The sequence below is a fragment of the Suncus etruscus genome, chromosome X (assembly GCF_024139225.1).
Source record: "Suncus etruscus isolate mSunEtr1 chromosome X, mSunEtr1.pri.cur, whole genome shotgun sequence".
In the NCBI taxonomy this organism is placed as follows: Eukaryota; Metazoa; Chordata; class Mammalia; order Eulipotyphla; family Soricidae; genus Suncus; species Suncus etruscus.
The window spans coordinates 125,827,392-125,840,317 of record NC_064868.1 but is presented as its reverse complement, the minus strand read 5'-3'; the positions used below and the strand labels follow the sequence as shown (position 1 = coordinate 125,840,317).

Here is a 12,926-nt window from a genome sequence, read left to right as displayed (position 1 = left end):
AGAAAAATATGCAAACTTTTACTTAAACACCTTGATTACAAACATGATTGTCATTCCTGGCAGGCTCAAGGACCTGAGGTCTGTCCTCTGCTGCCTGCAGAAAACACATAAAAATTCAGGAGAGACACAGGCTCAGAGTAAAATGATAGACACAATTATACAAGCCATTGAAAAACAAAAAGCTGGGACAGCCATAATTATATTAGAACAAATTGCATTCAACCTAAACACAGTACTCTGAGACAAAGATGGACACTACTTACTGATCAGGGAAACATTAAAGCAAGACGTATTCATATTGATCAACATTTATGCACCAAGTATACAGTCAGGGGGTCTTTATTCAGGGGCAGATGTCTTATATTTCACCTAGAAGGAGACCTAAACTTAGGTATTGCTGTGTTCAGAGAAAAAAAGGCAAGCGAAATACTGGGGAAATTGTTAAAGTTTAGCCAAACTTATATGACTAGTTGACAGGTTTATACTCATTCTTGGGTCAGGGTCAGTTTAGTGATAGAATTAGCAGTAGGGGATCCTGTGTTTATGGTTAGGGTTAACACTAAGGAGCTTTTAGTGTTATGTTTTTCTTTCTTTATAAGTTAAAACTGTAATCTACTATGTTCTTTGTAGTTAAGTTTTAGACATACAATGGTTTCAGCACCAATCCACCAGTATTGCCAGCTTCTCTTCACCAGTGTTCACAGGTTCCCTACATACCAGAGATAGATCATCTCAAAGTCTGGAATTTGGAAGACTGGCTTACGGGGTCCTCAGGGCTCCTTTGCGAGCTGAGCAGGAAGGTCCTTTCCCAGGACCCCCTCTTGGGTTTGTGGCCACCTCGACGTCCTCTCCTTGTAAGGAAGTAAGTTACATGAATTAAGATACAACTAATGTCTCCTTGAATTCAGTGACAGCAATCACAGTCCCGGAAGTGCAGAGTGCGCCCTCGTGCTCCCCTCGCTCCTGTGCACTGTGCTTTGGCGCCTTTTCCTCAGCAACTCGCTCGGCCTAATACCCGGATAGACATTGTCTGATTAGACGTGCACTGTGCTTTGGTGCCTTTTCCTCAGCAACTAGCTCGGCCTAATACCCGGATAGACGTCGTCTGATTAGACATGCACTGTGCTTTGGCGCCTTTTCCTCAGTAACTCGCTGGGCCTAATACCCGGATAGACTTCGTCTGATTAGATAGACGTCGTCTGATTAGACACCCGGGACAGTCCAAGGTCCTCGCGTGTCCCCCCACCTCCTCAACGCCTGCACTTCCAGCTTCTGGAATCCTCCGAGGAGGCTGCGTGGACAACGCTGTGTGTGTGAAGGCCCCCCCCCCCCCGAGTCTTTCTGTGGAGGCGCCATGGCTTCTTCGTCAGGCAGTATGTTCCAGAAAATGGCCGGGTTCGGGCCTGACTCTGGCGGGAGAATGAAGGTCAGTGCCCGAGCAGGCAGCTAGAGTCCAGCAGGACCGGACTCGACCCCCAGATCCTCTAATTGTTGTCAGGGGCCAGGAGCCTCCCTCTGATTTCACACTGATGACTTCACACAGTGTAGTGTTCATTTTTATTTACATTAATTTTTGGTCGGGGGACCACACAGAGTTGTTCTCAGGACATACCTGCTCTGTGCTCAGGGAGATTCCTGGTGATAATGTGGTCTTTAATCCATTTTTAAAAGCTCCTTTCTTGGTGTTACTATTTTTGAAATTGTGGTTTTACTGATTAGTTGCAAGTTTTCTGTACTAAAGAAAGAAAACAGTTGCAAGGAATGGAGACATGGTAAAGGGGTGCGTGCATCTCTTGCATGCATCGAAGCCCATTTTAATTTCCGGAACTGCATATTTTTCCCTGAACTCTACTAGGTAAACCAGAGCCAGGCATTTCTTGATGATGCTCCAAAGAAAATAACAAAACCAAACACATGTAAGAAAACAAAAAATCTTACCTCTAGTCTACCCCAAATTTTCTAGCCAATTGCCCTACTATTTGTATGATGCTTGAGAAGTCAGTACCATAAAAATCAATTGTGTCTGGAGCAATAGCACAGCAGGTAGGACGTTGCTTGCTATTTTGGAAAGGAAAGAAAAGAGGACGGGCATACCCACCAGTGGACGGTGTATGTGAAACCATATATAAATGAGGTAGGCACTTGTTTCTTCTATGATCATCTTCATCTACAGTTGGATTACATAAAGTTAAATTGTATTTTGCAATAGTATTTCTGAACTTATAAATACTTTTATAATTTTGCTGTTTTTTTTCATTTGATGCTCAATTCCAGAACCTGAATTCAGCCTAAATTATATATATATATATATATATATATATATATATATATGTATATATATATATATATTCAAAAGGTACTTCCTGAAAGAGTGGGTCGGAGCGATAATACAGTGGTATCTGTTTGTATTGCATGCAGACGATCTGACATGAAAGGTGGTTTGAATCCCGGTATCCATCATGACCCCTGAGTCAGCCAGGAGCGATATCTAAATGCAGAGCCAGGAGGAACCCCTGAGCACTTCCTGGTGTGCCCCACCTCCCCAAAATGTGTAACCTATTCTGTACTTAGAACTTTCCAAAATCCACACCAAAACTTACATATGAGTATCTATATAGTGCAATATTACTAGACAATAAAAGGATACAAAAATATATGCTAAAGCTCAATGAAAGATAATTAGAAACATGGTAAGTAAAAAAAAAAGATACAAAGTTAAGTGATTATACCAAAAGAGTACTTGTCAGTGAGTAGAAAGGTTTTAGAGAAACCCTGCTAATGAGGTTTCATGGTGTGTAATAAAATTGAGAGTGTTTGGTCATGGATACACAATTCTAGGTTTACTAAAAGTTATTTAAGGCTAGATAAATTACATTCTGGGTAAATTGTAGGACAGAATAATTCACTTGAGTTTGTTTTCCATTTAAAACTTTATTTCTGGAGCTCATTCCTGGTGGTGCTCGTGGCTACCCTGGCTCTGTGCTTGCGGATCGTTCCCAGTTGCTTGGGGTACTATGTGGTTCCAGGAGGATCATGGATGTGGTCCCATGAATTGAATCAGGAATAGCTGCATCAAGTGTTAAGTCTGCATGCCTTAATCCCTGTCCATTTTGTCTAATTCCTTTTTTAAGACATCATCAATAATTATGCATTTTCTCATGATACAAGTTGAAACTACCATTTTTTATTTTCTTTCCAAAACCTTTTCCCTTCCCATATCTACAACTGTATTTTGTCTCATTTCAAATGATCGACATTTGACTAATACTAAGTTAGTCTCCCTTTTCCAGAGGAACACTCTTAAGCCTCATTCATTCCTAAGGTTTCCTTTGGTCTTAGTTTAAGGATCAGTTTCTCTTGTTCTAATTGTTCAATCTGCAAAGATTGCACAGGCTCCTTCCATGGCATTTTATCTAATGTATACATAATATAGTTTACACTAAAGCAGTCATCTTTTCTGCTCTCCACTACACAGGCAGAGTCTAATATTTGCCAACAGAATCTATGAAACCCCTATGTTGGTAGTGACTTTTAGTGTAGGGGAAAAGTGAAAGTATTCCAAAAGGAGTCTTTAGAGATGTTAGTGACATTTTGCTTCATAAATATTTCACAATAAATGATGAGATGGAAACAATTAAGACATTATTATTAAGATATGGCATGATCCCAATTAAAATGTGTATGGATTTAATGAGAATAGAAGCATTCCTAGAAGCAAATAATGTAGTTTAGTGGACCCCACTGTTGTTTGTGACTTAACTGTTGATTTAAAGACCGAATAACATGATTGTGTTTGGGTTTCAGTCATGTAAAGAACACCACCCATCACCAGTGCAACATTCCCATCAACAATGTCCCAAATCTCACTCCTCCCCACCCAACCCCAGCCTGTACTCTAGACAGGCTTTCTATTTCTCTAGTACATTCTCATTATTAGGATAGTTCAAAACGTAGTTATTTCTCTAACTAAACTCCTCCCTGTTTGTGGTGAGCTTCATGAGGTGAGCTGTAACTTCCAGCTCTTTTCTCTTTTGTGTCTGAAAGTTATTAATGCCGTCTAGTTCAACCTTTATGGAAAGCAATATGGCATGATATTTCTTGACTTAAATTAATAAATTTGTCCATTATTAAGTGATGTACCTTTTGTAAAATCAATACAAAAACATAGTTTGAGATTTTCTATGGAAAAAGACCAAGAAATCTTATTATAGCAGAAAAAACATTTAAAATTACCATTTCCATTTGTTTTCTATTAATAAATTGAGTCTACAAACTCTGTGATATGCCACTATTCAGTTGTTTTGTTTTTAGTGCCAAACCTAACTGTGCTACTCCTGTTGGGTTTGGCTGTGGGCTGCTGTGCCTCAATGAAACTAAAGTACAGGGTTTGGGAAATTGGTCACAATTGTGTTTGCCAGAGCACCAATATCCCTTCTATTTTTACTTCACAGGTAACCCTGTATCATTTACTGAAGCTATTTCCATCAGATACCAATGCAATGCTAGGGGAACAGAAGGTGGTTTCTGAGTTCTATGATGAAATGGTAAGTAGATACCATCAGAATTTGATTGTCTTTTCAGTTGTAGAACTCTGAAGTCATTGGACTTTTTTTTAATTTTTTCCAATTAGATATTTCAAGATCCTACAGCATTGATGCAAGAGTTATTAACAACATCTTGTCTGCTAACATTAGGCACCTATAAGCATGAAACAGACTGTAAGTGCCATGAATTCTTAATTTCTACTGAAAAAATACTTTATGATGTAGTAGAGTAAGAAAAGTATGTTTAGTGATGACTAAGATATTCAATAATTATTGAAGTAGATCTTTTAGTTTAAAAATCAATATGTATATATTAGAATTTGAAAAAGGACATTTGAAATTGTTTTCAAATTAGACCTCATTTCAGAAAGATAAAAGATAACAGGCCTCTCAAATTCTCTAACATACTTTTGTCTTTTATCCCTCTATTATATTTAAATATAGCTTTTTGTTCATCTTAGTTATTAACCTTTTTCAGTCACTTTCTGTTTTCTGCTCTTTGTTAAAAGTTTTGTAATGAAGTCTTGGCACCCTTTGGTAAGTCCAAAAACTTGCAGATGACTGGCTGCAAGAACCACGACCAGACTGTATACATCTTGGGACCAATAAAAAAGCCCTAGTTTAGGGCTTGAACTATGACCTGCACAAGAATCATGATCCCCAGCCCCAAAGATCCGGCAGAGACAATTGTAACGGAATGGGGCTTTTGGGAGCACAAAGAAAGACGCTATCCTAGGTGCCACCCTAGGCTCAGTGCAAAGACCAAGATCATCAACCACAGAAGATGGATTAAAATGACACTGAGGTAACAGAACCTCTAGAACCACAAAGACTGACTTCATCATAAGTCCCACCTCAGGATCTGTACAGATACTGAGACCTCTAAACACAGAGCAGAAGTCTTCCACACACCAAAGGAAAAAAAAAAAGAAAGAAGAAAAAAAAAAAAACACCACCGGGAAAGTAAAGGATCCTGAGCAATGTCTAGAGTTGATCCCATGACAGTATGCTCCAAGGACGGAGAAATCCCATATCTCTTAGGCCAAGTGAATTCTTTTTCGAATGACCCCAATATTTACTGTGCCAGTGCAGGAGGGAAAAAACAAAAATACAAAAAGCACAAAACCTTGGTTATTTTTTTGATATAAATATATATATTACCTTTATTTATTATTGTTATTATTATTTTTGATTTACCAATCTATTTTGGTCGATTTCTCTGTTTGGGTGTGATTATTGAAAGTGTAGTCCCCAATTATACTTATTTTTTTTTCTCTTCCTTTCTTCTCTTTCGTTATGTGCTATGCCATGTTTCTTAATTCAAGTCCATGGCGTGATTTTTGTTTGTCTTTTTTTGTTTTGTTTTGTTTTTTCTACTTGTTTGTTTGTTTGTTTTGTCTGCTCTGTGTGGTGCTTATCGATATAGCTGGAGCCCTCACTGGATATTTGACACTTCTTTTGGTACTAGTGGAGTGTTTCACCTACTTTTTCTCCATCTCCCAGATTGATGATGAGAGCCTTTAGAAGGACTCCGACCATTTTCGGGGTATTAGACTCTTACCCCAGTTTATTACTTTTTTCTCCTTCAAACAAAACCACGCAACTTGAACTAGCTAGTCCTGACTCCAGTTAGAGGGGGAAATAAGGGAGGCATCAAGACCAAACAGGTGCAAGACTACTAAGTAGTGGGTTAGATACAGAGGGGACCACATATTCTAGCCGCCCTGGGGTGAGGGAAAAGGAAAAGGGAGGTAGGATAGAAACAGAGGCGTAGGGATGACAATTTGGCGATGGGAATCCCCCCTGATTTTATGTAAATATGTACCTAAAATATTATTGTCAACAATATGTAAGCCACTATGATCAAAATAAAAATTTATATTAAAAAAAAGTATTTTCCTTAGTTGCAGAACGTGAAGTGAAAGCCAGAAAAAAATTAGAAGCGGCCCAAAAAAGGACAAGCCTTGAAATTGCAGGACTTACGAAGATATTAAAAGCAAACATGGAAACTATAAAGTGTTTAAAAAATGAAATTAGACAACTGGAAGATGATCATCTAAATGAGATATAAACAACTGTGAAGAGAACTTCATTGTCAGATGAATGAAAATAAAGTCAATTTTAAAGGAGAAATGGACTTTAAGGAGTATAATTCTACTTAGAAAAACTGCATATTTAGTTGTTGATCATCGATTTTTCAACAGTAGGGTCCAACTGTTTGTAATGTTTAGTACTCTTTCAAGCAATATGTGTGTATAATAAATGAAAGCCGTAAGGTACTTCTCGACTCATTGCTAGCTAATTCCCTGATGCTAACCACAGTTTCAAATTTTGTATTGCCTTATACCTATTGCTTATTTTGTGATAGGCATCAGAATTTCACAATAAAGTCTGACTTGTACAGATTTTGTAGACTACCCTTGTAGTTAGAATTAGTAGTAAAATTAGTGTATCTTTACTTTATTAAGTTCTTGTCTAATCCGGACATCTTTTTATCTGAAGTCCTCAATAAAGGTGATTTGTGGTTTCTGATCCAGTGCTTGTTGTTTTTCTTCCTTTTGGAAGCACTTGCAGAGTTCTTGAATTACAGTTAATGGTCATCATAGTATTGTGACCACTTCTCTTTTGGTGTTTATGGGCCATACCTTGCAGGGTACCATATGGGATGCCAGGGATCAAACCTAGGACACCTGCATGCAAGACAAGCACCCTACCCACTGTGCTATTGTTCTGGTCCATGACTATGTCTCTTATTAGCAGTCATTTTAGCACATAGAAACACTTTGATGGCAGCAATTATATTATTGTTTTGCCTAACTGGAAAAGTATTATTCTTTTTTTCTGAAAAATATTTAATTACTCATATTCACAAGATACATAATGGAAACATACAGAAGCTTCATATATCACTGCTAAGATCTTTACTTTTTCCTCCATAGGCTTTCTTGCTTAGATTACACAATTCCCCAATGTATTGGTTTTGCTGTTTGTTTTTGGAATATACCAACTGTATATTGGTATACTAAGGGACGACTCCTTGCTCTGTGCTCAGGGGTCATTCCTAGCAGTGCTCAGGGCACCATATGTGATGCTGGGTATTGAACCAGGTCTGAAAACAAGTACTGCAAATTTTATAACACTGTCTCTCCATCCCGTAGCTCTGCTTTGGGGCTACACTCAACTATGAATGGGCTATTCCCAGCACCCTTGGAGGAGCTGCCTCCCTGGCCCTTGTAATACTTAATTTGAGGGCCTGGACAGTAGCACAGCAGGTAAGTCACTTGCTTTGCACACTGTCAACCAGTGTCCAATTAGCAGCATCCCATGTGGGCCCCAACCATGACTAGTAGTGCATGAGTGCAGAGCCAGGAGTAAATAACCCTTGAGCATCCCCAGTGTGGCCCAAACCCAAAATGAAATAACAGTTAATTATAAATGCGATGGTGGTTGACCCATCTTGGCAACCTAGGGACAGGAATCCCTCCAAAAAGGCATCTTGGAAGCATGTGCATTAACATAAATTACACAGCACCCAAAATGGCAACATTGCCTATGCATAGTGCAGAAATTCTTCTCTATTGAGTCATAACTAGGCCCTTGAAGCTATTTGCTGTCTCTCTTCCCAGTAGATCTGGTTCCTCTGTTGCTTTATTTTTTCCATCATGGCACTTATCAGTGTACTGGAACTACACCTCTGCAGTCTGAAGTTTCTGACAGGAGGCCCTCGGGAGTGGGGAGTGGCCATTCTAGTTGTTCAGGCCTCAGGGAGCTTTCCCTGACTCTTATCCCAATGCCCACAGCTCAGAGTGGGGCTTAAGAGGTATATAAGTAAATCGAATGAGAGATACGTCCAGTTGTGAGTACTGAGTAGAATCATCCTCCAGATGACACCCTCAAATCCTTAAATGCTTTGGCTCATGGACTCAAAGTTCATGGAATTAAGTTGGACATTATAGATGGATCAGTACAAGGTTTCAGATATAATATGAAACCGGTTTGCTTCTGTCAGGTCTTATTTCTGTGTTGTCTTTCATCTTTTTTATGTGGGGGGCCACACCCATTGGTATTCCATATGGGATGCTGAGGTGGAACCTGGGTTAGCTACATGCATGGCAAGGGCCCTTACCCAATGGACTGTCTCCCTGACTCCTATCTTTAATCTTTACCCTTGGATCCCCCCATTCATATCTCACCAATTTTTAAAGATCAAAGTATTGAATAGACATTTTCCAAATTAAAAAATCCAGATGACCAAAAAAAAAAAAACACAAGGTGTTCCACCTCAGAAATAAAATGCAAATGAGAGCTAAAATGAGATTTTCACATGGAACCACCAGTGCTTCTCAAGGCTACTCCTGAATTTGTGCTCCAAAATTATTCCTACTGTGCTCAGGGAAACATCTAGGGTATTGGGGATCAAATATGGGTATGCCACATGCAGGGAAAGTGTATTCACTGTACTATTTCTCTGGCCTCTCATTAGGATGATTTTTTTGTTTTGTTTTTGGGCCAACCCACGAGCGCTCAGGGGTTCCTCCTGGCTCAACACTCAGAAATTACTCCTGGCAGGGTTAGGGTCCATACAGGATGCCAAGGATCGAACCTCGGTTGGCCGTGTACAAACAAATGCCCTAACCTGTGCTATTGCACTGGCCCCTTATTAGGGTAATTTTAAACGAATTGAAAAGGATGCTGAGGAATCAGACCCACCATAATTTGCTGGGAATCTAATGTGGTGTGATGAATTTGAAAACTAACAGTAAGCTATGCATTTACCTTATTACTCAGTAATTCTACTTCCAGGTATATTTCCTCCAAAGAAAACATGTTCACACAAAAAATGTCCATGAAAGCTTGTGGCAAAATTATGCTTTGACAACCAAAAAGGAAACAAACTCAAATGCTCATTAACCAGTAAATGAATAAATAGTATAGCCATCCAGTGAAATATCATTATGCCAGAAGAATAGAATATCAATCAGATTCGACTTGAAAGATTGAAGCTTGAAAATGTGCTGAGTGAAAGAAATCAGACGCAAAAGCCACAGATTACAGAATTCCATTTGGGAGAAATCTTCAGAACAGGCAAGTGCACAAAAACTTGGTTGATGTGTTGTTGCTGGGGGATAATTTCCTTGAGGGGTGAGGAAATGTTCTAGAATTAGTGTTGATGATTGCACAACTTCATGCCTTTACTGAAATCAGAGCTGTTTGTAAAGCATTTCTAGAATGCATTCACTAATACCAACTCTACTTTAGCCTTACAGTAGTTTTAAACATCTGCTAGTTGTTTAATCAACCTACAACGTGATTTAGACTGATAATCTACAACTCTAGATTTCCTGCCCAAATTATACTTATTGGTCTCATGTTCAAAGCATTAGCATTTTTGAATGTCTGTTGTTCACACCTAAGTATGTCTCAAGTCTCCTTTCTTTAACAAGAGTAATTTGAGACTATCAAATAGGAATACCAGGTGGCATGAATGAAAGCACTGAGATACAAATTTTACTGCCATCAGAAAATGTAACAAGTGGGACTAAAGAGATAGTAGAGTGTATGGGGAATTTACTTTGGTTGTGGTCTACCAGGATCTGATCTCCAACATCCCACATGGTCTCCTGAGCCCACCAGACGTGATCCCTGAGTGCACAACCAGGAGTAAGTCCTGAGTACTGCCAAGTGTTGTCCATATGGGGCTGGAGAGATAGCATGGAGGCAAGACATTTGCTTTGCATGCAGAATGACGGTGGTTCGGATCCCAGCATCCCACATGGTCCCCCGAGCCTGCCAGAAGTGATTTCTGAGCGTAGAGCCAGGAGGAACCCCTGAGATGAGCCGGGTTTGACCCAACCCCCCCAAAAAAAGAAGAAATAGAACTTTTAAGCAATAGATTATTTGAAATCTCATAGAAGTTATTTTGGTTACTCTGTTCTTAGCAGTGCCCTTAATATCTTAAAATTGGCTGTGTGTGCACTGGCTGATAGGCTTCTACTGTCTTTACTACTAATATAGTAATTATGAAGGGGACAGGGACAATCCGCATAAAATGTGCACCTTACCTGTGTAAGACACTGGTTTTGAACTATGACACACAAAAGTTAAAAAGATAGAGGCTATGGGCCTGAACGGTGGCGTAAACGGTAGGGCATCTGCCTTGCATGCACTAAATTAGGACGACGGTTCGATTCCCCTGTGCCTCATATGGTTTCCCAAGTCAGGAGTGATTTCTGAACAAATATACAGGAGTAACCCCTGAGTCTCATCGGGTGTGATCCAAAATCAAAAAAAAAATGGAGGCCAGAGTGATAGTACAGCACATAGGCATTTACCTTGCATGCAGTCAACCTGTGTTTGATTCCCCGCATTTCATATGGTCCCTGAATATATGAAGTAATTCCTAAGTGCAGAGCCAGGAGTATCTACCGAGCATCACTAGCTGTGAACCTGCCCCTTCTTCAAAAGTTAAAAAAGATGAAAGCTCAGACTGGAGAGATAGCATGGAGGTAAGGCATTTGCCTTTCATGCAGGAAGTCATCGGTTCGAATCCCGGAATCCCATATGGTCCCCCGTGCCTGCCAGGAGCAATTCCTGAGCCTGGAGCCAGGAATAACCCCTGAGCACTGCCAGGTGTGACCCATAAACCACACACACACACACACACACACACAAGATGAAAGTTCTTCTCAGTTTCCCCTCCACTCTTGTCCTGCTTGCCCATAAATGCCTTACCCATTTCTTCGGGGTCAGTTTGACATTGACCTACCCACTGATCCTTATTGCCTCTCTGAAACAGAGGAAGAAGATTGCAGGAGGGGAGTACTCTGTGTCCCCCAGAAAGTTAACTAGACAGTCTTGCTGATTCAAGTGTCAGGGCTTCCCAGACACGTGTTTGCACAGGTCGAGGAGGCAGGTACCTGAAATACCTAAGGCCACCTCATGGGCCTGTGTCAAAACTCCAAAATTACTGACTCAGAAAACCTGTGGAATGTTTGGCGCAAGGGAGTGTGGGGTGTTTTCACAATTGTCCCCAAGTTTGAGAGGCAGGGAAATCTCAAAATCACCAAGAGCTGCACTCATTGTGGATGGACTGGCCCTGAGAAAGATGACAGTTGGGGCACAGAGCATCTGCCACGTGCAGAGGCACAGGCACTGAACGCTGAGTGTGGCACCCAGGTACAACCCCGAGCACCACTGGGAAAGAAATCCCTGTGAATTTCCAGATATTTATGCACACATAAATCGTAGCAATCAATTGTTATATTGATAGGCAACTTTGACTCTACTTGCCTTGTATTGAGTGCCCCATTACAACTGCCAACTCTGCAGAGCCTCTTGCACCCCCACTTTGATGTGCTTACTCTCTTTTCTAACCCTTAACCTTGGCTGCTCTGCTCTTGCCCTTTTCAAGACTTTCTTGTTCTTTAGGACTCAGGAGAAAACTTTTTCCATCTACCCCAAGTGAATTCCTCCTCATCACCATTTGAACATTTCCAGTTAATAAACTCAACGTTTCCATGTAATAGAGTCAGAAAAAGGAAGGCAGCTTAAAGCTTAGAGAATTGAATTTAATTCTGTTTCCTCCTTGGTGAAGGGGGAAAACATCTGAATAAAATAAATCACTTTTCAAGTCAGATCTATTGGGGCCAAAGTGATAATGTGAGTTCCACATTCCCCAATGGAGCAGCATCGTAGAATCTTAGCACACAGCTTCCCAGGTTTGGAGGAAAACCTATGACTTGGCATCCTGGAAACCAATGATATTAGAATTGAACTGCAAAAGGGACCTACCTGTTATTCACACAGTTATGTTTAAGAAAAAATTGTTTGCTTATGCTTTATTCTCCTTCCAGTTAATCTGGTCAGATCATGATCTCGAAATTAAAAAGAAATGTCAACCCTACTTGACTTAATTATATGGACAATAGAAACCACAAGTCTCTTCCAATTGTACATACCAGCTACAGTTAACCTGATTTTTTTACATCATTGACATCACTGAATCCATTCAAATTTACCTGAAGTTTTTTGTTTATTTGCTTGTTTTCTTTGTTGTTGTTGTTGTTGTTGTTGTTTTGGGTTGGGGGGGCTTGGGCCACACCTGACAGTGCTTAGGGATTACCCCTTGCTCTGCTCTCAGAAATTACTCATGGCAGACTTAGAGGAAGCTGGAGATCGTACCTGGGTTAGCTGCACGCAAGACAAATGTGCTACTTGCTGTTCTATCGTTCTGGCTGGCCCTTACTTGGACATTATCATTCATCCTGTTTTTCTTTATCTTCTCAAATGTCTTATATATATATTTGTATCTGTATCTAGTGTTAAGTCATACCAGTATCCAGCAGTTCAGGGGCTGTTCCTGTGCTCAGAAGTGGTCCCTAG

The 12,926-nt window shown here is 40.1% G+C and overlaps 1 protein-coding gene across 1 annotated transcript; it reads left to right on the top strand.

The window, feature by feature from the left end:
* Nucleotides 1-1,375: 1,375 nt before the first annotated feature.
* Nucleotides 1,376-6,615, top strand: LOC125999057 (YEATS domain-containing protein 4-like). Its single transcript, XM_049767034.1, has 5 exons — nucleotides 1,376-1,426; nucleotides 2,048-2,134; nucleotides 4,452-4,544; nucleotides 4,631-4,718; nucleotides 6,449-6,615. The coding sequence occupies exons 1-5, from the start codon at nucleotides 1,376-1,378 to the stop codon at nucleotides 6,613-6,615; spliced, it is 486 nt and encodes a 161-aa protein (XP_049622991.1).
* Nucleotides 6,616-12,926: the final 6,311 nt, after the last annotated feature.

Bases quoted from the DNA above. Each gene is read 5' to 3' on its own strand.
- LOC125999057 (XM_049767034.1), top strand. From the start codon at position 1,376: ATGTTCCAGAAAATGGCCGGGTTCGGGCCTGACTCTGGCGGGAGAATG. The intron at 4,545-4,630 runs GTAAGTAGATAC...TTTTCCAATTAG, and splicing joins CTGAGTTCTATGATGAAATG to ATATTTCAAGATCCTACAGC. The intron at 4,719-6,448 runs GTAAGTGCCATG...TATTTTCCTTAG, and splicing joins CTATAAGCATGAAACAGACT to TTGCAGAACGTGAAGTGAAA.